We start from the raw sequence: 27,383 nt of genomic DNA on the forward strand, positions 1-27,383 counted from the left end.
TACTTGTGATATTTCAGTTATTTATTTGTAATACTTTTGCAAAAAAAATAACTGTTTTTGCTTTGTCATTATGGGGTATTGTGTGTATGTAGATTGATGAGGGGGAAAAAACAATTTAATCAATTTTAGAATAAGGCTGTAACGTAAAGAAATGTGGGAAAATTCAAGGGGTCTGAATACTTTTCCAAATGCACAGTATAATGCATGTAGAGACCCCTCTGCAGCCTGTGTCACCAAAAGATACACCTTGTGTATTCTACTTTTCTAACTCTCAACAGTAAGACCCCGACTGAGTTCCTAAAAAAAATAAACAGGTCTACTGGAGAAAAACAAAACGCCAACTGGGAAGGGTTGCTGTTTGGGGGAGACTCAAATAAGAACTACTTAGGTTTATGTCGTGTAAGTTTATATATCTGCTTCTGAGAGGATTCTAGCTAGACTAGAGCATAACCACATGCATGACTTAGTCTGGCTTGCCTCAAACTCAATGTCCCCAACCATAATAGTGTTGTTAGCAGCACTATGCTTAAATACTTAACATGTGGCAGTAGCACCATCCACAACCCTAACAAAAAACATTTAGTAATTGCTTTTTATGAATTGGAAATTACAATAACAGGTGATGAAATTAGTTATCCTAACCAAAATCGCCTCGTCCCAATCTCTGAGTGATACACTGAGGTGATAACACTGATGTGTGACTAGGCACGTTCCCAAAGTATCTTGAACCCCACCCAATCCCCTCCTTTGTGGAAATGTTAAACAGTGAGAAGAAGGCCAGTCAGTGGGTTAACTAACAACGAAGGAAACCACAGTGTGAAGCTGTGTGTCTTTAGAAACTCACACCAAGTTGGGGTGGAAAATTGTTTCACTTGCAAGACTCATGATGCTCCACACCCCAGAGTTGTGTCGGAGATAATGATAATTCTGTTCATGGTAATATTTGTGTTTTCCATTGAATACTTACAAAACATATAGACACAATACAAATACAGACACATACACTGTAATAATTATATCTACATAATGCATACAAAATATTGGTGCCGAGATCCCTCTGCAGCCTGTGTCACCAAAAAATGCCTCAAATTTGAGGACTAAGGAATGTAAATAATCTGAAGTGTACGCATTGGTATCCAAGCGTCTTCAGTCTTTAAGGGTGTGAGAACTCAAGTCCTCCTTACAGTGAGGGGGCATTAGTGAGCCTCCTCTGGCCCCAGGTCTGCTGCAGCTCCTCACGGTCCAGTTTGTTGAGCTTCTGTGAGCACAGCCACAGGTCCTGGACCTGTTCTGACAGGCCGTCCAAACTAGAGCTGTCCCAGGGTCCGGCTGCCTGACAACCTGAAGAAAGAGAGAGAGGGAACAAATTAGAGGGACTAAGAGAGACTGAGAACCAATAGACTACTATAGGCCCACTGTACCTTGGAGGTTGAGATAGGTCAAAGGTCGCTGGGTGGAGAGGAGGCTGTGGAGTCCCACTGAGGTCACTGCTGGGTTCTCTGACAGGTCCAAAGACACCACGGAGGGACAGAGGTAGACACTTGGACAGCAGGACACACAGAACATACATTTCTCAGTACTGGACAGTCAGGTCACATGAACCAGAGGTAGTGTACAGGGCAGATACTTGGAAAAGACCCAGGAAGCTCAACTAGCTAAATACAGAAGGACAAGGGTGATATACATTGAGAGAAACCACAAACACACCCCTGGCGAGGGTGGCTACGCTGCCGTCCATTTCCCGCCAGACTCAGGTGGGTTAGGGAGCAGTCATCCTGTGGAACACACAAAGGACCAATCAGAACCATGTTCTCTGTGACTCATTTTCCATTTTCAGCAAGGGACCAATCAAATCCCAGATCTCATGGTATGCCCTTTACCAGGAAGTTAGTACTATGTCTATCACCCAATGTCAGTGCTGAGTTCTCAGCTTGGCCTACAGCTTAAACATTACTAATCAACATGAATCCTACTTACATCACTACATTTGTTCCTCTATTGAAGACCATCTTGCCATAGCTCCCAATTAAGTCAAATGGTGTATACACTTTAAGATACAATTAAGATACTACCATTGTATCCTAACTACCATATCAGCACATGCTTCTTAGTTTGAATACCAGAGGCAAAGTTGTGGAGCAGATAAGTGGATTCCTTTTCAACCTGTGAAATGTTTTCACAGCTTGCAAAGCACCTGCCTCAAACCCGTGGTTTAGGTTTACTGGTTAACAGACCAAAAATAAGCGATTTACAGAGAAACAAGAGTTTCATTAACAGAAACCCAACCAATTGTTTCAACAAATTCTGTTAAAAGCGTTTTTATTGTATTTGCAGTCTTTATCATGTACCTTCCTGGACAAATTGCCTCTACTAAGTATCTACTTACTATAGATACTGTGATTAGTTTGTGCAGTTCTTTAGACAAACAATGCTTAATTAATGTCAAAGTAATCTATAAAATAACTTTATTTGAATTTTTGTGTATGTGTGTGCATTTGTGTGTGTGCATGTGTATGTGTGTGTGTGTGTTTACCTGGGACAGGAGGACTGACCTCAGATGTTCTAAAGCAGGGTGGTCAGCGGGTTCACAGCGGATGGCAGACAGAAGGAGGTGTGTGAGACAGTGGAGAGGCAGAGTCTTCAGGACCAACTCAAAGCCCATAGAGCCCAAGGCATTATGGGACAGATTCACTGCCTTCAGGTGCCCTGTGCCTGTAGGACCATGAGATGATTCTGATTCTTAGGTCACATTTCAAGAACCACCTCACAAACAGATAGCAATGTATCCATGTAGAGTTGAAAATTGGTGTCCCCCAAGGTTCCATTCTGGCTCCTGTGCTTTTCACCATTTATATAAATGATCTAATGCTAATAATATTTGTAATATCAGTGTAAAAAGGGTATTCATGAGCCTGTTTACCTGCCAAGGTGCTGGCCAGTAGGAAGCAGTGCTGCTGTTTACCTGCCAGGGTGCTGGCCAGTAGGAAGTGGTGCTGCTGTTTACCTGCCAAGGAGCTGGTCAGTAGGAGGCGGTGTTGCTGTTTACCTGCCAAGGTGCTGGCCAGTAGGAGGTGGTGTTGCCGTTTACCTGCCAAGGTGCTGGCCAGTAGGAGGTGGTGTTGCCGTTTACCTGCCAAGGTGCTGGCCAGTAGGAGGTGGTGCTGCTGTTTAACACTTGGTTGCTGACGGGAGAGGTTGTGTTTTCTCTAGCAGGAGAGGTAAGCTTGGCTTCGTTTATGGTGTTGAGTTAAGCTTAAACCATGTATTTAGTTTGTAGGTAGGTATTGTAGTTTGGTATTATAGGTAGCTTACTCCGGTAGTTATTGTAGGTTATTATTGTAGGTAATTATTGTAGGTAAGGATTTTATTCGGCGGAGCCCAGGCGAAGCACGAGGCTAGCTTACCCACTACCTGGACCAACAAAGCTAGCTAGCTAGAGGGTAGCTACCGGTAACTTTTAGCAACGGTGGTTAGCTGTTTCCAATGTTATTTCACGCTTAAGAGTACCTGTAATTGAGCCAGCTAGCTGCCACCTTCAGCTGTTTTTTTTCTAACCTCATTATCATTAACGTTAGGTGGTCGGTAGCTGCTGTACCTAATTTCGGCTACTGATTGCAGTCTGCCAGTTTGGCTTTATACATAGCTTGGGCTTTGTCGAGTAAGGCTTAAACTATGTATTTAGATTGTAGTTAGGAACTATAGGTAGGCATCGTGGGCTGTATATTATTAAGTAGTATAGGTAGGCATCGTGGGCTGTTGCGGGTAGCTGTTGTGTAGTTATTGTAGGTTACTTTTGTATTCGGCGGTGCCGGATGTAGCACGAAGCTAGCTCGCTAACTCACCTCCAGGATTAGCTGGCGAGTTGCTATTAGCAACGGTAGCCACTAAAAACAATATCCTTTTAGCCAGCTACATTCGCTCACAGCGACGCCGTTTTTCAAACAAAGTCAACACAGTAGCCATTGCTAGCTAGCCAACACTACCAGCAGGCTGTGGTAGCTAAATACAATATCTTTGTGCTAGCTACCCAACGTTTAATCATTGCTGCGTTATGAAAGGTAAGCTTGGCTTCTTATATGGTGTTGAGTTAAGCTTAAACCATGTATTTAGATTGTAGGTAGGTATTGTAGTTTGGTATTATAGGTAGCTTACTCCGGTAGTTATTGTAGGTTATTATTGTAGGTAATTATTGTAGGTAAGGATTTTTATTCGGCGGAGCCCAGGTGAAGCACGAGGCTAGCTTACCCACTACCTGGACCAACAAAGCTAGCTAGCTAGAGGGTAGCTACCGGTAACTTTTAGCAACTGTGGTTAGCTGTTTCCAATGTTATTTCATGCTTGAGAGTACCTGTGATTGAGCCAGCTAGCTGCTACCATTCAGCTGTTTTTCTAACCTCATCCGAGGCATTAACGTTAGGTGGTTGGTAGCTGCTGTACTTAATTACAGCTACTGATAACAGTCTGCTGTAGCTTACAACAATTCTAATTTCTAAAGTGGAAGTTGGGAGAGTTTTATTCGGGTGGTTCAGTGAAACAATTATAGTTTCTGAGGTGGAAGTTGGGAGAGTTATATATTTATTTATTTTTTTGGTGAGGGAGGCCTGCTCTCTCCTTTCCCTGATGTTCAGTTCATTTCATCCCGATCTCCTCTGCATTATTGTAGCCATCTGTTGCAGCCTGTCAACTATGCCTCTGCCTATCCCTGTTCTCTCCTCTCCGCACAGGCTACACAAACGCCCCACACCGCGTGGCTGCTGCCTCTCTAACCTGGTGGTCCCTGCACGCACCCCACACCTGGAGTTCCAGGTCTCAGGCAGCCTCTGGAACTGCCGTTCTGCTGCCAACAAAGCTGACTTCATCCCAGCCTATGCTAATCTCCAGTCCCTCGACTTCCTGGCGCTGACGGAAACATGGATTACCACTGAAAACACTGCTACTCCTACTGCTCTCTCCTCATCTGACCATGTGTTCTCGCATACCCCGAGAGCATCTGGTCAGAGGGGTGGTGGCACAGGAATCCTCATCTCTCCCAAGTGGACATTCTCAATTTTTCCCCTAACCCATCTGTCCATCTCCTCATTTGAATTCCATGCTGTCACAGTCACTAGCCCATTTAAGCTTAATATCCTTGTCATCTATCGCCCTCCAGGTTCCCTTGGAGAGTTCATCAATGAGCTTGACGCCTTGATAAGTTCCTTTCCTGAGGATGGCTCACCCCTCACAGTTTTGGGGGATTTCAACCTCCCTATGTCCACATTTGACTCATTTCTCTCTGCCTCCTTCTTTCCACTTCTCTCCTCTTTTGACCTCACACTCTCACCGTCCCCCCCTACTCACAAGGCAGGCAATACGCTTGACCTCATCTTTACTAGATGCTGCTCTTCTACTAATCTCACTGCAACTCCCCTCCATGTCTCCGACCACTACTTTGTTTCCTTTTCTCTCTCGCTCTCCTCCCACACTACTCACTCTGCCCCTACACAGATGGTAATGCGCCGCAACCTTCGCTCTCTCTCTCCCACTACTCTCTCCTCTTCCATCCTATCATCTCTTCCCTCTGCTCAATCCTTCTCCCTCCAATCTCCTGATTCTGCCTCCTCAACCCTCCTCTCCTCCCTTTCTGCATCCTTTGACTCTCTGTGTCCCCTATCCTCCCGGCCGGCTCGGTCCTCCCCTCCAGCTCCGTGGCTTGATGACTCATTGCGAGCTCACAGAACAGAGCTCCGGGCAGCGGAGCGGAAATGGAAGAAAACTAAACTCCCTGCCGACCTGGCATCTTTTCACTCCCTCCTCTCTACATTTTCTTCATCTGTTTCTGCTGCTAAGGCCACTTTCTACCACTCTAAATTCCAAGCATCTGCCTCTAACCCTAGGAAGCTCTTTGCCACATTTTCCTCCCTCCTGAATCCTCCCCCCCCCGCCCCCCCCTCCTCTCTCTCTGTGGATGACTTCGTCAACCACTTTGAAAAGAAGGTTGACGACATTCGATCCTCGTTTGTTAAGTCTAATGACACTGCTGGTCCTACTCACACTGCCCTACCCTATGCTTTGACTTCTTTCTCCCCTCTCTCTCCAGATAAAATCCTGCGACTTGTGACTGCAGGCCGCCCAACAACCTGCCCGCTTGACCCCATCCCCTCCTCTCTTCTCCAGACCATCTCCGGTGACCTTCTCCCCTACCTCACCTCGCTGATCAACTCATCCTTGACCGCTGGCCATGTCCCTTCCGTCTTCAAGAGAGCGAGAGTTGCTCCCCTTCTCAAGAAACCAACACTCGATCCCACTGATGTCAACAACTACAGACCAGTATCCCTTCTTTCTTTTCTTTCCAAAACTATTGAGCGTGCCGTCTTTAGCCAACTCTCTTGCTATCTCTCTCAGAATGACCTTCTTGATCCAAACCAGTCAGGTTTCAGGACTGGTCATTCAACTGAGACTGCTCTTCTCTGTGTCACGGAGGCTCTCCGCACTGCTAAAGCTAACTCTCTCTCCTCTGCTCTTGTCCTTCTAGACCTGTCTGCTGCCTTTGATACTGTGAACCATCAGATCCTCCTCTCCACCCTCTCCGAGCTGGGCATCTCCGGCGCGGCTCACTCCTGGATTGCGTCCTACCTGACCGGTCGCTCCTACCAAGTGGCGTGGCGAGAAGCTGTCTCCGCACCACGTGCTCTCACCACTGGTGTCCCCCAGGGCTCAGTCCTAGGCCCTCTCCTTTTCTCCCTATACACCAAGTCACTTGGCTCTGTCATATCCTCACATGGCCTCTCCTATCATTGCTACGCTGACGATACACAACTAATCTTCTCCTTTCCCCCTTCTGATAACCAGGTGGCGAATCGCATCTCTGCATGTCTGGCAGACATATCAGTATGGATGACGGATCACCACCTCAAGCTGAACCCTGGCAAGACGGAGCTGCTCTTCCTCCCGGGGAAGGACTGCCCGTTCCATGATCTCGCCATCACGGTTGACAACTCCGCTGTGTCCTCCTCCCAGAGTGCGAAGAGCCTAGGCGTGACCCTGGACAACACCCTGTCGTTCTCCGCCAACATCAAGGCGGTGACCCGCTCCTGCAGGTTCATGCTCTACAACATTCGGAGAGTACGACCCTGCCTTACACAGGAAGCGGCACAGGTCCTAATCCAGGCACTTGTCATCTCCCGTCTGGACTACTGCAACTCGCTGTTGGCTGGCCTCCCTGCCTGTGCCATTAAACCCCTACAACTCATCCAGAATGCCGCAGCCCGTCTGGTGTTCAACCTTCCCAAGTTCTCTCACGTCACCCCCCTCCTCCGCACACTCCACTGGCTTCCAGTTGAAGCTCGCATCCGCTACAAGACCATGGTGCTTGCCTATGGAGCAGTGAGGGGAACGGCACCTCTGTACCTTCGGGCTCTGATCAGTCCCTACACCCAAACGAGGGCATTGCGTTCATCCACCTCTGGCCTGCTGGCTCCCCTTCCTCTGCGGAAGCATAGTTCCCGCTCAGCCCAGTCAAAACTGTTCGCTGCTCTGGCACCCCAATGGTGGAACAAGCTCCCTCACGACGCCAGGACAGCGGAGTCACTCACCACCTTCCGGAGGCATTTGAAACCCCACCTCTTTAAGGAATACCTGGGATAGGATAAAGTAATCCTTCTACCCCCCCCCCCCCCCAAAATTGTAAAGTGGTTATCCCACTGGCTATAGGGTGAACGCACCAATTGGTGAGTCGCTCTGGATAAGAGCGTCTGCTAAATGACGTAAATGTGCCCTTGAGCAAGGCACTTAACCCTAATTGCTCCTGTAAGTCGCTCTGGATAAGAGCGTCTGCTAAATGACTAAAATGTAATGTAAATGTTTACCTGCCAAGGTGCTGGCCAGTAGGAGGTGGTGTTGCTACAGGCAGCGGGTTGTTAGGCTGGAGAGACAAGACAGCCTCATACATCAGAGTCAGAACCTTTTCCAACCACAAACACATAGCCTGGCCTGTCCTGCACACCCACTGCTTCCTGTCAGGCTACTGCAGAAAGAGGGGGTGGTGCTGTGACCATCACTGAACAAAGCGCACTGAATCATGGGCCCCTACAAGGCCATATAGGGACACAGCACAGCCACAGACTTACAGGTCAGTATCATACAGTGCCTTCAGAAAGTATTCACACCCCTTGACTTTTTCCACATTCTGTTGTGTTACAGCCTGAATTGAAAATGTATTAAATTGAGACTTTTTTGTCACTGGCCTACACAAAATACCCCATAATGAAAATCTGAAATGTCTTGAGTCAATAAGTATTCAACCCCTTTGTTATGGCAATCCTAAATAAGTTGAGGCTTAAAAATGTGCTTAACAAGTCACATAATAAGTTGCATGGACTAACTCTGTGTGCAATAACAGTGTTTTACATGATTTTTGAATGACTACCTCATCTCTGTATCCCACACATACAGTTATTTGTAATGTCCCTCAGTCGAGCAGTGAATTTCAAACACAGATTCAACCACAAAGACCAGGGAGGTTTTCCAATGCAAAGAAGGGCACCTATTGGTAGATGGGTAAAAATAACATTGAATATCCCTTTGAGCATGGTGAAGTTATTAATTACACTTTGGATGGTGTATCAATACAACCAGTCACTACAAAGATACAGGCGTCCTTCCTATCTCAGTTCCCAGAGAGGAAGGAAACCGCTCAGGGATTTCACCATGAGCCCAGTGGTGACCTTAAAACAGTTGCAGAGTTTAATTGCTGTGATAGGAGAAAACATCAACAAAGCAATTCACTTTTTGTTCTGAATACAAAGTGGGTTTTTTGGGGCAAACAAAATATAACAATTACTTAGTACCACTCTCCATATTTTCGTGCATATTGTTGACTGCATCATGTTATGGGTATGCTTGTAATCGTTTTCAGGATAAAAAAGAAACGTAATGGAGTTAAGCACAGGCAAAATCCTAGAGGAAAACCTGGTTCAGTTTGAAAATGGTTGTCTAGCAATGATCAACAACCAATTTGACAGAGCTTGAAAATTGTTGAAAATAATAATGGGCAAATATTTATGTCAAAACTGTAACTCAGGAACATTTACCTTCAACCTGAGTTCCCACACCAGATAGTGGCTGTGCCAATGCCTTTGTCAATGCCTGCAATCAGAATGCGGGTCAGGGTTCAAGATAACGTGTTTTTTATCCCAGTACCACATAGGTTAGTGTATTTGTGTCTTCCTGCATGCATGTGTGAAAGAGAGTGAATGTTTAAAGTGGTTTTTCTTCAGATAGCATTGAGGAGTACACCACATCAGTCACTGGCTTCATCAATATGTGCATCGATGACGTCGTCCCCACAGTGACCGTACGTACATACCCCAACCAGAAGCCATGGATTACAGGCAACATCCGCACTGAGCTAAAGGGTAGAGCTGCCGCTTTCAAGGAGCGGGACTCTAACCCAGACGCTTATAAGAAATCCCGCTATGCCCTCCGACGAACCATCAAACAGACAAAGAGTCAATACAGGACTAAGACTGAATCGTACTACACCGGCTCTGATGCTCGTCGGATGTGGCAAGGCTTGAAAACTATTACAGACTACAATGGGAAGCACAGCCGCGAGCTGCCCAGTGACACAAGCCTTCCAGACGAGCTAAACCACTTCTATACTCGCTTCGAGGCAAGCAACACTGAAGCATGCATGAGAGCACCAGCTGTTCCGGATGACTATGTGATCACGCTCTCCGTAGCCAATGTGAGTAAGACTTTTAAGCAGGTCAACATTCACAAAGGCCACATTCTACAGCTGCACCATCGAGAGCATCCTGACTGGTTGCATCACCGCCTGGTATGGCAACTGCTCGGCCTCTGACCGCAAGTTACTACAGAGGGTAGTGTGTACGGCCCAGTACATCACTGGGGCCAAGCTTCCTGCCATCCAGGACCTCTATACAAGGCGGTGTCAGAGGAAGGCCCTCAAAATTGTCAAAGACTCCAGCCACCCTAGTCATAGACTGTTCTCTCTGCTACCGCACGGCAAGCGGTACCAAGTCTAGGTCCAAAATACTTCTCAACAGCTTCTACCCCCAAGCCATAAGACTCCTGAACAGCTAATCATGGCTACCCAGACTATTTGCACTGCCCCCCCACCCCATCTTTTTACACTGCTGCTTCTCTTAATTATTTATGCATAATCACTTTAACTCTACCCACATGTACATATTCCCTCAACTAGCCGGTGCCCCCGCACATTGACTCTGCACCGGTACCCCCCTGTATATATAGCCTCCCTACTGTTATTTTACTTGTGCTCTTTTTTTCTCAACACTTTTTTGTTGTTTTATTTTACTTTTTTATAAAAAAAATTAAATGCATTGTTGGTTAAGGGCTGTAAGTAAGCATTTCACTGTAATGTCTACACCTGTTGTATTCGGCGCATGTGGCCAATAAAATTTGATTTGATGTCAGCCACTTGGGAGCCACCCTGGCTTCTATAGTAACGGGGTGTGTCAGTGTGTTTTTTAAATATTGCAGATAGATTGTAACTTCCATCAATGTAATTGTCTGCGTCACTTCCAATTGCCCATGAAAGATCTCACCTTGTGGAGTTGCAATAATCATGAGAACAGTGAGGAATCAGCCCAGAACTACACGGGAGGATTTTGTCAATGATCTCAAGGCAGCTTAACACACTATGCCGTGAAGGACTGAAATCCTGCAGCGCCCGCAAGTTCCCCCTGCTCAAGAAAGCACATATACAGGCCAGTCTGAAGTTTGCCAATGAACATCTGAATGATTCAGAGGAGAACTGGGTGAAAGTGTTGTGGTCAGATGAGACCAAAATCAAGCTCTTTGGCATCAACTCAACGTGTTTGGAGGAGGAGGAGGAATGCTGCCTATGACCCCAAGAACATCATCCCCATCATCAAACATGGAGGTGGAAACATTATGCTTTGGGGGTGTTTTTCTGCTAAGGGGACAGGACAACTTCACTGCATCAAAGGGACGATGGACGGCGCCATGTACCGTCAAATCTTGGGTGAGAACCTTCTTCCCTCAGCCAGGGCATTGAAAATGGGTCGTGGATGGGTATTCCAGCATGACAATGACCCAAAACACACGGCCAAGGCAACAAAGGAGTGGCTCAAGAAGAAGCACATTAAGGTCCTGGAGTGGCCTAGCCAGTCTCCAGACCTTAATCCCATAGAAAATCTGTGGAAGGAGCTGAAGGTTCGAGTTGCCAAACGTCAGCCTCGAAACCTTAATGACTTGGAGAAGATCTGCAAAGAGGAGTGGGACAAAATCCCTCCTGAGATGTGTGCAAACCTGGTGGCCAACTACAAGAAACGTCTGACCTCTGTGATTGCCAACAAGGGTTTTGCCACCAAGTACTAAGCCATGTTTTGCAGAGGGGTCAAATACTTATTTCCCTAATTAAAATGCAAATCAATTTATAACATTTTTGACATGCGATTTTCTGGATTTTTTGGTTGTTATTCTGTCTCTCACTGTTTAAATAAACCTATCATTAAAATGATAGACTGATCATTTCTTTGTCAGTGGGCAAATGTACAAAATCAGCAGGGGATCAAATACTTTTTTCCCTCACTTATATATATATATATATATATATATATATATATATATATATATATATATATATATATATACACAGTGGGGAGAAAAAGTATTTGATACACTGCCGATTTTGCAGGTTTTCCTACTTACAAAGCATGTAGAGGTCTGTAATTTTTATCATAGGTACACTTCAACTGTGAGAGACGGAATCTAAAACAAAATCCAGAAAATCACATTGTATGATTTTTAAGTAATTAATTTGCATTTTATTGCATGACATACGTATTTGATACATCAGAAAAGCAGAACTTAATATTTGGTACAGAAACCTTTGTTTGCAATTACAGAGATCATACGTTTCCTGTAGGTCTTGACCAGGTTTGCACACACTGCAGCAGGGATTTTGGCCCACTCCTCCATACAGACCTTCTCCAGATCCTTCAGGTTTCGGGGCTGTCGCTGGGCAATACGGACTTTCAGCTCCCTCCAAAGATGTTCTATTGGGTTCAGGTCTGGAGACTGGCTAGGCCACTCCAGGACCTTGAGATGCTTCTTACGGAGCCAGTCCTTAGTTGCCCTGGCTGTGTGTTTCGGGTCGTTGTCATGCTGGAAGACCCAGCCACGACCCATCTTCAATGCTCTTACTGAGGGAAGGAGGTTGTTGGCCAAGATCTCGCGATACATGGCCCCATCCATCCTCCCCTCAATACGGTGCAGTCGTCCTGTCCCCTTTGCAGAAAAGCATCCCCAAAGAATGATGTTTCCACCTCCATGCTTCACGGTTGGGATGGTGTTCTTGGGGTTGTACTCATCCTTCTTCTTCCTCCAAACACGGCGAGTGGAGTTTAGACCAAAAAGCTATATTTTTGTCTCATCAGACCACATGACCTTCTCCTATTCCTCCTCTGGATCATCCAGATGGTCATTGGCAAACTTCAGATGGGCCTGGACATGCGCTGGCTTGAGCAGGGGGACCTTGCGTGCGCTGCAGGATTTTAATCCATGACGGCGTAGTGTGTTACTAATGGTTATCTTTGAGACTGTGGTCCCAGCTCTCTTCAGGTCATTGACCAGGTCCTGCCGTGTAGTTCTGGGCTGATCCCTCACCTTCCTCATGATCATTGATGCCCCACGAGGTGAGATCTTGCATGGAGCCCCAGACCGAGGGTGATTGAACGTCATCTTGAACTTCTTCCATTTTCTAATAATTGCGCCAACAGTTGTTGCCTTCTCACCATGCTGCTTGCCTATTGTCCTGTAGCCCATCCCAGCCTTGTGCAGGTCTACAATTTTATCCCTGATGTCCTTACACAGCTCTCTGGTCTTGGCCATTGTGGAGAGGTTGGAGTCTGTTTGATTGAGTGTGTGGACAGGTGTCTTTTATACAGGTAACGAGTTCAAACAGGTGCAGTTAATACAGGTAATGAGTGGAGAACAGGAGGGCTTCTTAAAGAAAAACTAAAAGGTCTGTGAGAGCCGGAATTCTTACTGGTTGGTAGGTGATCAAATACTTATGTCATGCAATAAAATGCAAATTAATTACTTAAAAATCATACAATGTGATTTTCTGGATTTTTGTTTTAGATTCCGTCTCTCACAGTTTAGGTGTACCTATGATAAAAATTACAGACCTCTACATGCTTTGTAAGTAGGAAAACCTGCAAAATCGGCAGTGTATCAAATACTTGTTCTCCCCACTGTACATATACATACATATACATATCCTTTAAAAAAATATATTTCCCTTTATTACTTTCCAACCCCACCACCCCTTCCCTAATTGGAGTAAACTAGTGAACAGCAATGCTTAGGCCTCTACTTCCAGCTTACACATACTATATACATTTTATGGACACAGTCAAATTTTACAACAATTATATTTTGTTTGTTTTTACTACTGAACTTCCTCCGATCATTTTCATGATGTCCATCTGGTTTGCTTCAATATGCCATATTTTTCTAACTGCTCTTTCACAAAAGCTCTCGACCTTTAACCTATATACTTATTATGGACACAGTATGCTTTACATTAGTTCTTGTTGTTATTAGTTGTTGTTATTAGTCCCATCGTTCAGCTCCATTCAACATATCCCATCTATCTCTTAACATCATCCATATTGGATTTCTATTTGCCATATATTTTTCAACTGTACTGTGATGTTTTACAAAAGTTCTGAACCTGTCTATTCTCATTGTTTCTACAGATTGTAAATTGAAAATAAACATTTTTGCTAAAAGTATTATTATATTATTGATCAATTGACTATGACTTTTCAGATCACCCAGTAGTGCTATCTGCAGGGTTAGCTCCAGGTAAATATTGCAATCCTTTAGCCATTCCTGGACCTGTGTCCAAAAACAAGCTACATATGGACAGTACCAAAACAAATGATCTAATGATTCTGTCTTTTCGCAGGCAAAATCTGCAGAGCTGGGAAGAATGTATCCCACATATAAATAACATTCTATTGGTAGCAAGAATTTTATATAATAATTTACATTGAAAAATTATAAGTTTTGAATCCGGCGTCGTTATCAGTTCATAAACACTATGCCATGGAATTGGTACGTCAAAAATCTCTTCCCAACTATTTTGCAATCTACAGTGGGGAAAAACTGTATTTAGTCAGCCACCAATTGTGCAAGTTCTCCCACTTAAAAAGATGAGAGAGGCCTGTAATTTTCATCATAGGTACACGTCAACTATGACAGACAAATTGAGAAAAGATTTTCCAGAAATTCACATTGTAGGATTTTTAATGAATTTATTTGCAAATTATGGTGGAAAATAAGTATTTGGTCACCTACAAACAAGCAAGATTTCTGGCTCTCACAGACCTGTAACTTCTTCTTTAAGAGACTCCTCTGTCCTCCACTCGTTACCTGTATTAATGGCACCTGTTTGAACTTGTTATCAGTATAAAAAGACACCTGTCCAAAACCTCAAACAGTCACACTCCAAACTCCACTATGGCCAAGACCAAAGAGCTGTCAAAGGACACCAGAAACAAAATTGTAGACCTGCACCAGGCTGGGAAGACTGAATCTGCAATAGGTAAGCAGCTTGGTTTGAAGAAATCAACTGTGGGAGCAATTATTAGGAAATGGAAGACATACAAGACCACTGATAATCTCCCTCGATCTGGGGCTCCACGCAAGATCTCACCCCGTGGGGTCAAAATGATCACAAGAACGGTGAGCAAAAATCCCAGAACCACATGGGGGGACCTAGTGAATGACCTGCAGAGAGCTGGGACCAAAGTAACAAAGCCTACCATCAGTAACACACTACGCCACCAGGGACTCAAAACCTGCAGTGCCAGACGTGTCCCCCTGCTTAAGCCAGTACATGTCCAGGCCCGTCTGAAGTTTGCTAGAGTGCATTTGGATGATCCAGAAGAGGATTGGGAGAATGTCATATGGTCAGATGAAACCAAAATAGAACTTTTTGGTATAAACTCAACTCGTCGTGTTTGGAGGACAAAGAATGCAGAGTTGCATCCAAAGAACACCATACCTACTGTGAAGCATGGGGGTGGAAACATCATGCTTTGGGGCTGTTTTTCTGCAAAGGGACCAGGACGACTGATCCGTGTACAGGAAAGAATGAATGGGGCCATGTATCGTGAGATTTTGAGTGAAAACCTCCTTCCATCAGCAAGGGCATTGAAGATGAAACGTGGCTGGGTCTTTCAGCATGACAATGATCCCAAACACACCGCCCGGGCAACGAAGGAGTGGCTTCGTAAGAAGCATTTCAAGGTCCTGGAGTGGCCTAGCCAGTCTCCAGATCTCAACCCCATAGAAAATCTTTGGAGGGAGTTGAAAGTCTGTGTTGCCCAGCGACAGCCCCAAAACATCATTGCTCTAGAGGAGATCTGCATGGAGGAATGGGCCAAAATACCAGCAACAGTGTGTGAAAACCTTGTGAAGACTTACAGAAAACGTTTGACCTGTGTCATTGCCAACAAAGGGTATATAACAAAGTATTGAGAAACTTTTGTTATTGACCAAATACTTATTTTCCACCATAATTTGCAAATAAAATCATAAAAAATCCTACAATGTGATTTTCTGGAATTATTTTTCTCATTTTGTCTGTCATAGTTGACGTGTACCTATGATGAAAATTACAGGCCTCTCTCATCTTTTTAAGTGGGAGAACTTGCACAATTGGTGGCTGACTAAATACTTTTTTCCCCCACTGTATATATAAACCCAGTCGTACTTTATCAAATGCCTTTTCGAAGTCTGCTATGAATAGCAGGCCTGGTTTCCCAGATTTTTCACAGTGTTCTATTGTTTCCAGTACTTGCCTTATATTATCTCCAATGTATCTTCCATGTAAAAAACCTGTCTGATTAGAATGAATAATGTCCGACAATACCTTTTTAATTCTATGCGCTATACATTTTGCTAGACTTTTTGCATCACAACACTGAAGTATAAGGGGCCTCCAATTTTTTTTATGGACTGGATCTTTATATTTTCCACTTGTATCCTGTTTCAGTAATAATGAAATCAGACGGTCTTCTTGAGTGTCTGATAATCTACCATTTACATAGGAGTGGTTAAAACATGCTAATAACGGTCCTTTGAGTATATCAAAAAAGTTTTGGTATACCTCGACTGGTATGCCATCCAACCCTGGAGTTTTCCCAGACTTAAAAGTATTTAATTGCATCCAGAAGTTCCTCCTCAGTAATTTCACCTTCACAAGTATTTCTGTATGGCTGTTAATTGTACATTATCAATAGAAAGAAAAGATCTACAATTTGTTTCAGTTACAGGAGATGGAGGCGACTGAAATGAAAACATATGCTTAAAGTACTTTGTTTCCTCCTTCAAAATATCATTTGGTGAATCATGGGTGACTCCATCATTTGTAACCAGTTTCAGTAAATTATTTTTTGTAGCATTCCTATGTTGAAGATTAAAAAATAATTTGGTGCATTTTCCCCCATATTCCATCCAAACGCATAAAGAAGGAAAGAAATTCCACAAATTAACTTTTAAGAAGGCACACCTGTTAATTGAAATGCATTGCAGGTGACTACCTCATGAAGCTGGTTGAGAGAATGCCAAGAGTGTGCAAAGCTGTCATCAAGGCAAAGGGTGGCTACTTTGAAGAATCTAAAATAGAAAATATTTGGATTTGTTTAACACTTTTTTGATTTCTACATGACTTCATGTGTTATTTCATAGTTTTGATGTCTTCACTATTATTCTACAATGTAAATAATAGTACAAATAAAATAAAATAAATCTTGAATGAGCAAGTGTTCTAAAACTTTTGACAGGTAGTGTATATGATATGGTAATTATTTGAACTGGATGGCCAGCTAACTTAACATTAGCTAGCTAGCTAACAAGCTAGAAATGAACCAAAACATTGTTTAGAAAGTTGATACTAGTTGCCTGGTTTGCTAGATTGAAATATACTAAATTCATTTTTAAACAGGTGGGTTTATTGGTGTTAAAATACACCCGTTAGGCTATTTTGGACCACCAGGCTGCTGATGTCATGGAGCCTGTAGTTTTTGTGTTTATACTTTTTCATAACTACAACAACAAGTTTGATATCGGACGACAATAGAATGTTTATGATGTCACTGAGACAACTGTCGATACACGTAGTATAAACCAACCTTTAGTTTTGAAATCTTTGGTTGTTTAGTACATGGCCTCACATGTGAATCCTTAAAGAGATGGGTGGGGCTAAGGCTTAAGAGGGTGTGAACAATGCTGAATGGGTGTAGACAAAGAAGAGCTCTCCAGTAGGTGTACCAAAACATTCAAGGGCCATTTTCTTAAAAGTGGAATGACAAAATAATTTCCCCATTGTTCCTCAACTGTAGTGTATGATGTACCATTTTCTAGCTCTGAGTCTCTACTTTTATCCAATATAAAAACACACTTTCAAATTTTGCTACATAAGACAGAATCAAGACGGTCGGTCACGAATTGCTTTTGTTTTAAAGATGAGTATTACATGGCATGGCCTCTAAATGCACATTTAATAGTGTCCCATACAATAAGGGGATCTGCTATACCTGTGTTATGTTAGAACATGTCCAATATCCTCACCTTCGTGGAAATTATGTAAGAGTAATGTATATGCCTATTATTTGATGGTCCGACCACATTCTGTTCCCTATCAACACGTTTTTAACCTTTGGTGCCAACGAGAATGAAATATGAAAGTACTCAAGATGACTAGCTTGATTGAGACTCCGCCATGTATATCTCACTAGGTCCGGATATTTGAGCCTCCATGTATCCACTAGTTCCAATAAATCATAATATTCGTGATTAAAGTCATATTAGTTTGTAGCCCAAACGGTTCGGATGCTACAGACAAAAGTTGGCACATCGACGGTACCTACTTCAGAAGAGTCCGTCGGGGCTAGTGGGGGGTCGTAGACCAAAACGGAGAACACCATCATGTTCGTGCCAGTCTCATCTTTCCATAGTGGTATATTAGTTAGTAGGCCAAACCGTTCGGACGCTACAGACGTTTTCGTGACAAGTTCAATTTTCAGGACATCTCCTGGTCTGACAAACAGCGCTGTAGCTCTGCCACTTTCCACCACAGATGCGGAAGACCGACAGGCGGATGCAGTGGATTGAGACCCAGCCTATACAAAAAAAATATCTCTAGCTTAAACAGATAGATTTTGATAGGGATTAGTTTGATGCCCAGTGAAATTGTGAAAATTATTATAAACGCCCTTTTAGAGTAAGAGCAGTTTGAAAAAAGACTGCCTGAAATATCAAGCTATCTTGGTGGGATGGAGTTTTGGCCTGGATGGTGACGTCACCAGGCGGTAAATTAGTTAATACACCAATAAGAAAGAGAGTTCCAAACATCTCGGCCAATAACAGCTAGTCTTACATTTTCCCCTCCTCACTCAGACCACTCCCAGACAGTCCTATACCAATTATTGCTTGAGAAATTGCTCTTTGCTAAGAAGCTATTTTTATTTATTTTTGAACATTTTAATTTAAAACAATGACAGGTAATTGTTACCCAGAAATGGTTTGATATGGAGATAAAAACGGCTTCATAGTATCCAAACCCTGCACACCTGGCACTGCAGGCAGGCTAAAGCAAATGTTCAAATTTGAAATACTATTTGAACCCAGGTCAGCTCTCACTTGATCTCTCTGACCTGCTGAGTGCTGTGGTGGTTCTGGGGCGGCGTGGAAGATCGGGGGTCGTTGTCGGTCTTCCTCAGTGAGAAACCCCTAATGGTAGATGACGACACTGCAGAACGAGAGAGAAAAAACACAGGATTTGGTTCCACTAGCTACTAATGCTCCTTATAGTTCATATAACATTAAACATTAGTGATTCATTTTCAAGTACCATTCAAGACACCCAAGGACAGTACATGGCAAGCAAAACAGGAACTTAAGTCACTCAGCAAAATTATATGAGAGAAAGAAAGAAGGAAATGAAAGGGTGGATCTGCTTGGGCTCCTTCTGTTGTTAGCTTCCATTTGGGTCCTACAGGGAATTACAGGGATGGTTGTATGTGTGTGTCATCAGTGCAGCTGCTACACACCTCTGCTAGCCATCTCAGTCTTGGTTGAGTGACGGTTCTGACTCCTGGCCCCTGATTACATCGTTCTCAAATCCCGCCTTCCATCCTGCTCCTCCCCCACTCACCCATATCATCCTCCAGTCAATCGTCTATCAGATATTCATCCTCAGGAACAAGCGCTGGCCTGCTATTGGACAACACCGGAACTGGTTCTGGGAGGCGGGTATTGGCACTGTTGTACTCCTTCTTCCCGAAGACAGAGAGGGCTGCAGCTTATCTCGCTTCAAGAACAGAAGAGCTTGTTTCCTGACTGGGGGCACTTCCTGTGGAGTGAGGGCTGCTGGGAAACGTAGGCGTAGGCAGACAGCCCGCAGAGGGCTGACGGAGCTTTCCAAGTCACTGTGGTCAGAGGAGCTGCTTTCATCCTGAGGAAGACAAACAGACAGAAAGAGACAGACAGATTATTTGTCAATAGGTACAGTGCCTCACTTCTAAAACTGCCTCACAACAAGTGACTCTTGATGACTTCAACAAGGAATAAAATACCTCCAGACCTGCTGCGCTTGTCTTAGTACATACTGACAGATTCTATTACAGTCTGAAAGTGTTGGGTCATTGAGAATTGGTTTGATTTTAAACCAATTATATTCATCTCATTCCCTATGCTGTAATTAATCTAGTACCCCAAAGATGATGGAGGCCTCTGTCCCTCTGTGTCTGTGGCGTTGTGGGGGCTGCGCTGTGCCATTAGTGCCTCCGTGTGGGGTTCGGTGGTACTGCAATCTCCTGGGGGCTCCTGGTTCTGGGCTGGCCGTTGGTGGATAAATAGCGCCCTCCGATGGGGATCAGAGGCTCGGAGTTCTCTGTATCAAAGAGCTGACTTTCCTGAAGAGCGTCGAAGGGCACGGGAGCAGCAGGGACTGTAGAACAGAGAGTGTAGAAAAATTAACTTCACGGTGGAATAGTTGACATCCTTACAGCAACAGGCATTTTGTGGGAGATGCATTATTTTCTGGAAAGTAAGCTGATTAAAGGCCTCACAAACGGTGTGTGAGTGAGATGATGAATCCACATGTACTAGGTATCAACATCAGTAAAACTAAATGACACATTGAAAATTCAGCAGGGTTGAGGTTAATTCCATTTTAATTTCAGTCAATTCAGGAAGTACACTGAAATTCCAATTCCAATTCTCTTCAATGCTTTTCAATGTGGAGAATTTGGTTTACTTTCTGAATTGACTGGAATTTAAATGGATTTGACCCCAAACCTGATATACAGACCTCATATATTCCACCCAGTTTCATTATATACACACCACTCTTCACTGTCCTAGTCTTCTTCTGTTGTAGGCCTACACTGAGCAGAAGTATGTTAATTAAGTAGCTCTCTGTAGCAATGGAGGTCCATCCATCTGTAGTAAGCGCAACACAGGGTGCATTGGCCAATTCATTGATAACTCCAGCTATGGCTTGCTTATATAGCGCAGGTACTAACTACCTGTTTGCTGAAATGGGTGAGAGAGGGAAGTTCGTAACGTGGCTTGAGCACGTGCTGAAACCCCCTATTCACAACCAGTGAGAATGGGCACATATCCGAAGCTACAAACACTCAGTGGCGATTTTAGCATGTCAATCTTGGTGGGGCAAACAAACAAAACAATGTTGGGGATGCATGCCAGCAAAGCCACTACACAACACTAAACAATACATTAATTGTACTATAATGGTGACAAACTGTGCCCACAAACTGTTAGGGCCTACATAAAGCTGTCCCAACACCTTACCACTGCTACACCTGGCTATCAGCGGAGCCTTGTCTGGTAGAGAAACAGTTCATTCAGCCTCATTTACTGCCTTTAAAAAAAACATAGCAGATATGGCTGACTTGCTTAAACAAATGTGGTTTCTACTGACAATTGAGATGTGGCGTAAGGGGACGACAAGCGGATAAGAGGCAATCCGTAATTTCGATTAAGACATTAATGAGCGAGCTAGGACGGACGTAGTCAATATAACTATTTGTTCAGCACTCGTGAAATGTACAGCGACAGAATTCAGAACATGGGCCATTCTTAGTGTTCTCCCTGTACACAAGTCAGAACCGTAGGACAAATAAAGGGGGCATATAAGCAGACAATGAAAGCTCTTACAATAGTTTATGACTACATTTCTCTAAAACAGGTTATAGGCTACATGTGCACCACCAAGTCAGAACAGTAGGCAAAATTAATACGGGAAAATAGACCAAATTATTAGGGTGAGGCACATGGGCTACTAACAGCTTACTACAAAACATACACTTAGGATTACTTTCTTAGCTACAGTATACATAGCTCCCTGACATATTACATCATTTTTGGACTCACCTTGTTGTGCTGTGCTCACTTCAACAGGAAGGTGGCGTGGCGGTCCTTTGTGGACAAACTTTGGCATCAAAGTCTGGCATTCTCTGGATTTATGGTGCTTTCAAGACAACTGGGAACTCTGAAAAAAACAAGGTCGAATCATGATGACGTCAGTGATCTTCAGGTCGTAGCTCTAGAAAGAAGGCCGAGTTCTGGATTTACAATTCCCAGTTGGATGACCGTTCAAAACGTATTTTCCCAGTCTGAGCTTGTTTTTCCCCCCCCAGAGTTCCCAGTTAATAATAATAATAATAATATGCCATTTAGCAGACGCTTTTATCCAAAGCGACTTACAGTCATGCGTGCATACATTTTTGTGTATGGGTGGTCCCGGGGATCGAACCCACTACCTTGGCGTTTCAAGCGCCGTGCTCTACCAGCTGAGCTACAGAGGACCAGTTGTCTTGAACTCCCTGAAATTCCGAGTTAACAGTTGTTTTGAGCGCGGCACAAATCATGCTTCATTGACAGCATGGCCAATGTTGAATGTTTATAATTTTAAACTTGGAAAAGAGACCCTTAATCCCAGACTTGGGACCACACACCCACGCCACTGAATAGCAGGCTAGTGATTGCTTTGCAATGCTCGCAGTTAGATTCCTTCCAAACCACTCATTGTTGAATTTTACAATTTCCAACCTGTTGTGTAATGTTTATGTCCAATGACCGATGAGCACCGATACGTTTTATCTATAATTTCTCTTCATATGACAATGATTAAAAATGATTTGCCAGTAGATTTGACTGGATTCATGATGATGACTCCTTGCTAAGGTTTTGAAAGTATGATGTTGACATGATCAGTCCAAATCAAAGCTACTGTAGATATAACGTGATTTGACGTCATTTTATCTTTGGCCAATGACCTTGAGCCTTCTTGGATGGGCACTTCTATTGTAACTCTATGGCAGCACCCAAGGGGCTTCAATTTTCGAGCTTTACCCTTAGACTTTCCAGTGATGTAGTGTCCCCATGAGTGACAGAACACTGAGCCAATCACAGCACAACTAGAGAACATTACCAACCCCTACGCTCCGTATTTTCCGCTGGCTGCCCCACCACCACAGAAAGCACTGAGCTAGGCTGAAACGCCTGCATTTTGGAGCTGGGGTGCCACCATTGGGGTGCCAGAGCAGCGAACAGTTTTGACTTGGCTGAGCGGGAACTATGCTTCCGCAGAGGTAGGGGAGCCAGCAGGCCAGAGGTGGATGAACGCAGTGCCCTCGTTTGGGTGTAGGGACTGATCAGAGCCTGAAGGTACGGAGGTGCCGTTCCCCTCACAGCTCCGTAGGCAAGCACCATGGTCTTGTAGCAGATGCGAGCTTCAACTGGAAGCCAGTGGAGTGTGCGGAGGAGCGGGGTGACGTGAGAGAACTTGGGAAGGTTGAACACCAGACGGGCTGCGGCATTCTGGATGAGTTGTAGGGGTTTAATGGCACAGGCAGGGAGCCCAGCCAACAGCGAGTTGCAGTAATCCAGACGGGAGATGACAAGTGCCTGGATTAGGACCTGTGCCGCTTCCTGTGTAAGGCAGGGTCGTACTCTCCGAATGTTGTAGAGCATGAACCTACAGGATCGGGTCACCGCCTTGATGTTAGCGGAGAACGACAGGGTGTTGTCCAGGGTCACGCCAAGGCTCTTCGCACTCTGGGAGGAGGACACAACGGAGTTGTCAACCGTGATGGCGAGATCATGGAACGGGCAGTCCTTCCCCGGGATGAAGAGCAGCTCCGTCTTGCCGAGGTTCAGCTTGAGGTGGTGATCCGTCATCCATACTGATATGTCTGCCAGACATGCAGAGATGCGATTCGCCACCTGGTTATCAGAAGGGGGTAACCAGGTGGCAGGCCAGGTGCCTGCAGGCTGACCTCAGTCGTCAGGTGAACAGTGTTTCCTCAGGTGACTACCTCAGGAAGCTGGTTGAGAGAATGCTAAAGCGTGCAAAGCTGTCAGCAAGGCAAAGGGTGGCTACTTTGAAGAATCTCAAATATATTTTGATTTGTTTAACACTTTTTTTTGTTACATGATTCCATGTGTAATTTCATAGTTTTGAGGTCTTCACTTTTATTCTACAATGTAGAAAATAGTAAAAATAAAGAAATCCTTGAATGTCCTAACTTTTGACTGGTAGAATATGTAGTGCGGCAGATAGCCTAGCGGTTAGCGCGTTTAACCAGTAACCGAAAGGTCACTGGTTCGAATACCCCAGCCAGCAAAGTGAAAAATCTGTCGATGTGAACCACACTCCCCCCCCCCCCCCGACTTCTGTGAATTGGCTCAGACTGGCCCCGCTGTAAACAAACGGCGGCAACCGGCGTGGCTTTCAGTTTGGTTACTAGTGATGGGAAGTTTGGCTCTGTTTACCAACTCTGATCTTTTCGACTTGTTCAGTCAAGAGAACGAATCTTTCAACCCATTTCGTTCATTTGAGTCAGCAATGCCCAGAGCACACAGGAGGAACACACACAATGCTGATTGCCCACGCTACATCAGTCCGCTAATACAGGTCTAGTACACTACCTTTGAGTCATATCTTACCCAAAGCAACTTACAAGCGCAATTATGGTTAAGTACCTTGCTCAAAGGCACATTAACAGATTTCACCTAGTCAGCTTGGGAATTCGAACCAGCGACCTTTCGGTTACCGACCCAATGCTCTTAACCGCTAGGCTATCTGCCGCCCAACTACTATTGTGAAAAAATTTAAATCTATACTGAACAAAAATATAAATGCAACATGTAAAGTGTTTGTCACATGTTTCATGAGCTGAAATAAAAGATCCCAGACATTTTCCATTCGCACAAAAAGCTTATTTCTCTAAAATGTTTTGTACAAATTTGTTCACATCCCTGTTAGAGAGCATTTCTCCTTTGCCAATATAATCCAACTTTCTAACAGTTGTGGCATATCATGAAGCTGATTAAAAAGCATGATCATTATACAGGTGCACCTCGTGCTGGGGGCAAACAGCTACTATAAAATGTGCTGACTGCAGGAACATCCACCAGAGCTGTTGCCAGCGAATGTAATGTTCCTTTCCCTACCATAAGGCTCCTCTAATATTGTTTTAGAGAATTTAGCAGTGCGTCCAACCGGCCTCACAACCACAAACCATGTGTATCCATGCCAGCCCAGGACCTCCACATCCAGCTTCTTCACCTGCGGGATCGTCTGAGACCAGCCACGCGGACAGCTGATGAGGATTTATTTTTGTAATAAAGCCTATTTGTGTGGAAAAACGTATTCTGATTGGCTGGGCCTGGCTCCTCAGTGGCTGTGCCTATGCCCTCTCAGGCCCACCCATGGCAGCACCCCTGCCCAGTCATCTGAAATCCATTGATTAGGGCCTAAATAATTTTTCAATTGACTGATTTCCTACTATGAACTAACTCAGTAAAACTTTTTTAATTGTTGCGTTTATATTTTGGTTCGGTATATTATTATTTTTTCAGATTTTTCTGGTAGCTGCAGCACCCTCAGTCAGCACCCCTACATGCTGCAACTATGGCAGAGGTGGTGTTTGTTTTGGTTCTACAAAGCTGTTGTGTCCATCATAACGTTAAACAATCAATTAATTGCAGTCATTCTTGCACCATGCGATCAATTGTCAGTTCTAAACATGTTTTTTTCTTCTCTATGCTCATTATCTATTTTCCTGCGCGCATATGATAGACAGTTGGTTGTCGGACCACGTCTCTGGAGCCGCTGAGTCGGAAGAGCGTGCATTAAGCCCCAACAGGACAAACGAACGATTAAAATGAACGAGTCACTCAGAAAAACGAATCATGACTGTCGAGTCACTAAAAAGCGTCGTTCAAAAATAACGAATCGTTCGCGAAGTGCACATAATTATCAGACAGATAATGGAATTAACCCAGCAGACGACCTCCCACACAAACAAGGTAATTATCACATGCCTTATCTGTGTCTTGTTTTGTAGCCTTTTTAGTAAATCTCACCTAAGTTGGAACGTCTGCGTCAGATGGGGTTCAACTCATGGCAGGCAGGCAACTCTCGCTCGCTCCCTTCCTCTTCAACCAACCAGAAGCTGCCGGGTCATTCTTAGTTTGCTGTCCCTTTAAAACAAATAAACGTCACCCTGTTAGTTTGTTGTAATTCTCCGTTAAATAAAACAACCCCTTTCTACAAGGACACCACATTCAGGAAGTGTCATAATTTATAATATAATAATAATTTATTTGGTGTGAAAACAATGGTTCAAAGCTTAATAAATATAATCACTCAGTTGTATCTACTTTTCCATGTTTCATGTTGTTAGTCTGTATGTCCCACCATGGCCTGTCCTTGCCTTTCTGCCGCCATATGCGAGACCAGAAAATGGTGCCCCCAGCTAAACTAGAATAGTCCCAGTCTAAAATACATATTTTCCAGATGTTGAAGTTAGGTTCCATTTAGGTTCTGAATGAAAGGTGAAAAGCTATTTTCCATATGTTTAAAATACATATTTTCCAGAACGGGTGATAAGGCATCTTTTCCTGACGTAATTTTATTAATTTATTAGGGTCTCCCGATTGGCACAGCGGTCTAAGGCACTGCATCGCAGTGCTAGAGGCGTCACTACAGACCCTGGTTTGATCCTGGGCTGTATCACAACCGGCCGTGATTGGGAGTCCCATAGGGCAGCGCATAATTGGTCCAGCTTCGTAAGGGTTTGGCCGGGGGTGCTTTACTTGGCTCATTGCACTCTAGCGACTCCTTGTGGTAAGCCAGGTGCCTGCAGGCTGACCTCAGTCGTCAGGTGAACAGTGTTTCCTCCGACACATTGGTGTGGCTGGTGGGCGGGTGTTAAGAAGCGCGGTATCGCGGGTCATGTTTTGGAGGATGCATGACTTGACCTTTGCCTCCCGAGCCCGTTGGGGAGTTGCAGCGATGAGATAAGATTGAAATTGGGTAGAAAAAGGGGGTGAAATACAGAAAATAAATTTACAGTGAGGGGAAAAAAGTATTTGATCCCCTGCTGATTTTGTACGTTTGCCCACTGACAAAGAAATGATCAGTCTATAATTTTAATGGTAGGTTTATTTGAACCGTGAGAGACAGAATAACAACCAAAAAATCCAGAAAAACGCATGTCAAAAATGTTATAAATTGATTTGCATTTTATTGAGGGAAATAAGTATTTGACCCCTCTGCAAAACATGACTTAGTACTTGGTGGCAAAACCTTTGTTGGGAATCACAGAGGTCAGACGTTTCTTGTAGTTGGCCACCAGGTTTGCACACATCTCATGAAGGATTTTATCCCACTCCTCTTTACAGATCTTCTCCAAGTCATTAAGGTTTCGAGACTGACGTTTGGCAACTCGAAACTTCAGCTCCCTCCACAGATATTCTATGGGATTAAGGTCTGTAGACTGGCTAGGCCACTCCAGGACCTTAATGTGCTTCTTCTTGAGCCACTCCTTTGTTGCCTTGGCCGTGTGTTTTGGATCATTGTCATGCTGGAATACCCATCCATGACTAATTTTCAATGCCCTGGCTGAGGAAAGGAGGTTCTCACCCAAGATTTGACGGTACATGGCCCCGTCCATCGTCCCTTTGATGCGGTGAAGTTGTCCTGTCCCCTTAGCAGAAAAACACCCCCAAAGCATAATGTTTCCACCTCCATGTTTCACGATGGGGATGGTGTTCTTGGTGTCATAGGCAGCATTCCTCCTCCTCCAAACACGGTGAGTTGAGTTGATGCCAATGAGCTCAGTTCACTCAGTTCTCCTCTGAATCATTAAGATGTTCAATGGCAAAATTTAGACAGGCATGTATATGTGCTTTCTTGAGCAGGGGGACCTTGCGGGCGCTGCAGTATTTCAGTCCTTCGTAGTGTGTTACCAATTGTTTTCTTGGTGACTATGGTCCCAGCTGCC

General features: G+C 44.2%; 1 protein-coding gene across 9 annotated transcripts; it reads right to left on the bottom strand.

Moving 5' to 3' along the window:
• On the bottom strand, positions 1–25,547 carry LOC311145765 (tonsoku-like protein). 9 transcript variants are annotated; one of them, XM_084182066.1, is made up of 8 exons: positions 25,462–25,547; positions 21,463–21,580; positions 19,778–20,014; positions 19,220–19,519; positions 18,720–18,814; positions 1,708–1,775; positions 1,422–1,540; positions 1–1,341 (listed from the first exon to the last, which is right to left on the bottom strand). In XM_084182066.1, exons 4-8 carry the CDS (start codon positions 19,221–19,223, stop codon positions 1,181–1,183), a joined length of 447 nt encoding a protein of 148 aa, XP_084038192.1. In that variant the 5' UTR covers positions 19,224–19,519; positions 19,778–20,014; positions 21,463–21,580; positions 25,462–25,547; the 3' UTR covers positions 1–1,180. The 9 variants fall into 9 exon arrangements, with proteins under 9 accessions (XP_084038192.1, XP_084038193.1, XP_084038186.1 ...); XM_084182067.1 differs by having other exon boundaries at positions 25,420–25,463; XM_084182060.1 differs by lacking the exons at positions 19,220–19,519; positions 19,778–20,014; positions 21,463–21,580; positions 25,462–25,547 and adding exons at positions 2,534–2,712; positions 7,845–7,900 and having other exon boundaries at positions 18,706–18,808.
• Between the last annotated feature and the right edge of the window lie 1,836 nt (positions 25,548–27,383).

The sequence above is a fragment of the Coregonus lavaretus genome, assembly GCF_964263955.1.
Source record: "Coregonus lavaretus genome assembly, chromosome: 18".
Taxonomy (NCBI): domain Eukaryota; kingdom Metazoa; phylum Chordata; class Actinopteri; order Salmoniformes; family Salmonidae; genus Coregonus; species Coregonus lavaretus.

Excerpts from the sequence above, each read along its gene's own strand:
- LOC311145765 (XM_084182061.1), bottom strand. The coding sequence starts at position 2,662 with ATGGGCTTTGAGTTGGTCCTGAAGACTCTGCCTCTCCACTGTCTCACA. Across the intron at positions 1,776-2,533 it reads GGTCAGTCCTCCTGTCCCAG|GATGACTGCTCCCTAACCCA; the intron begins GTAAACACACAC and ends TGTGTTCCACAG. Across the intron at positions 1,342-1,421 it reads GACCTATCTCAACCTCCAAG|GTTGTCAGGCAGCCGGACCC; the intron begins GTACAGTGGGCC and ends CTCTTTCTTCAG.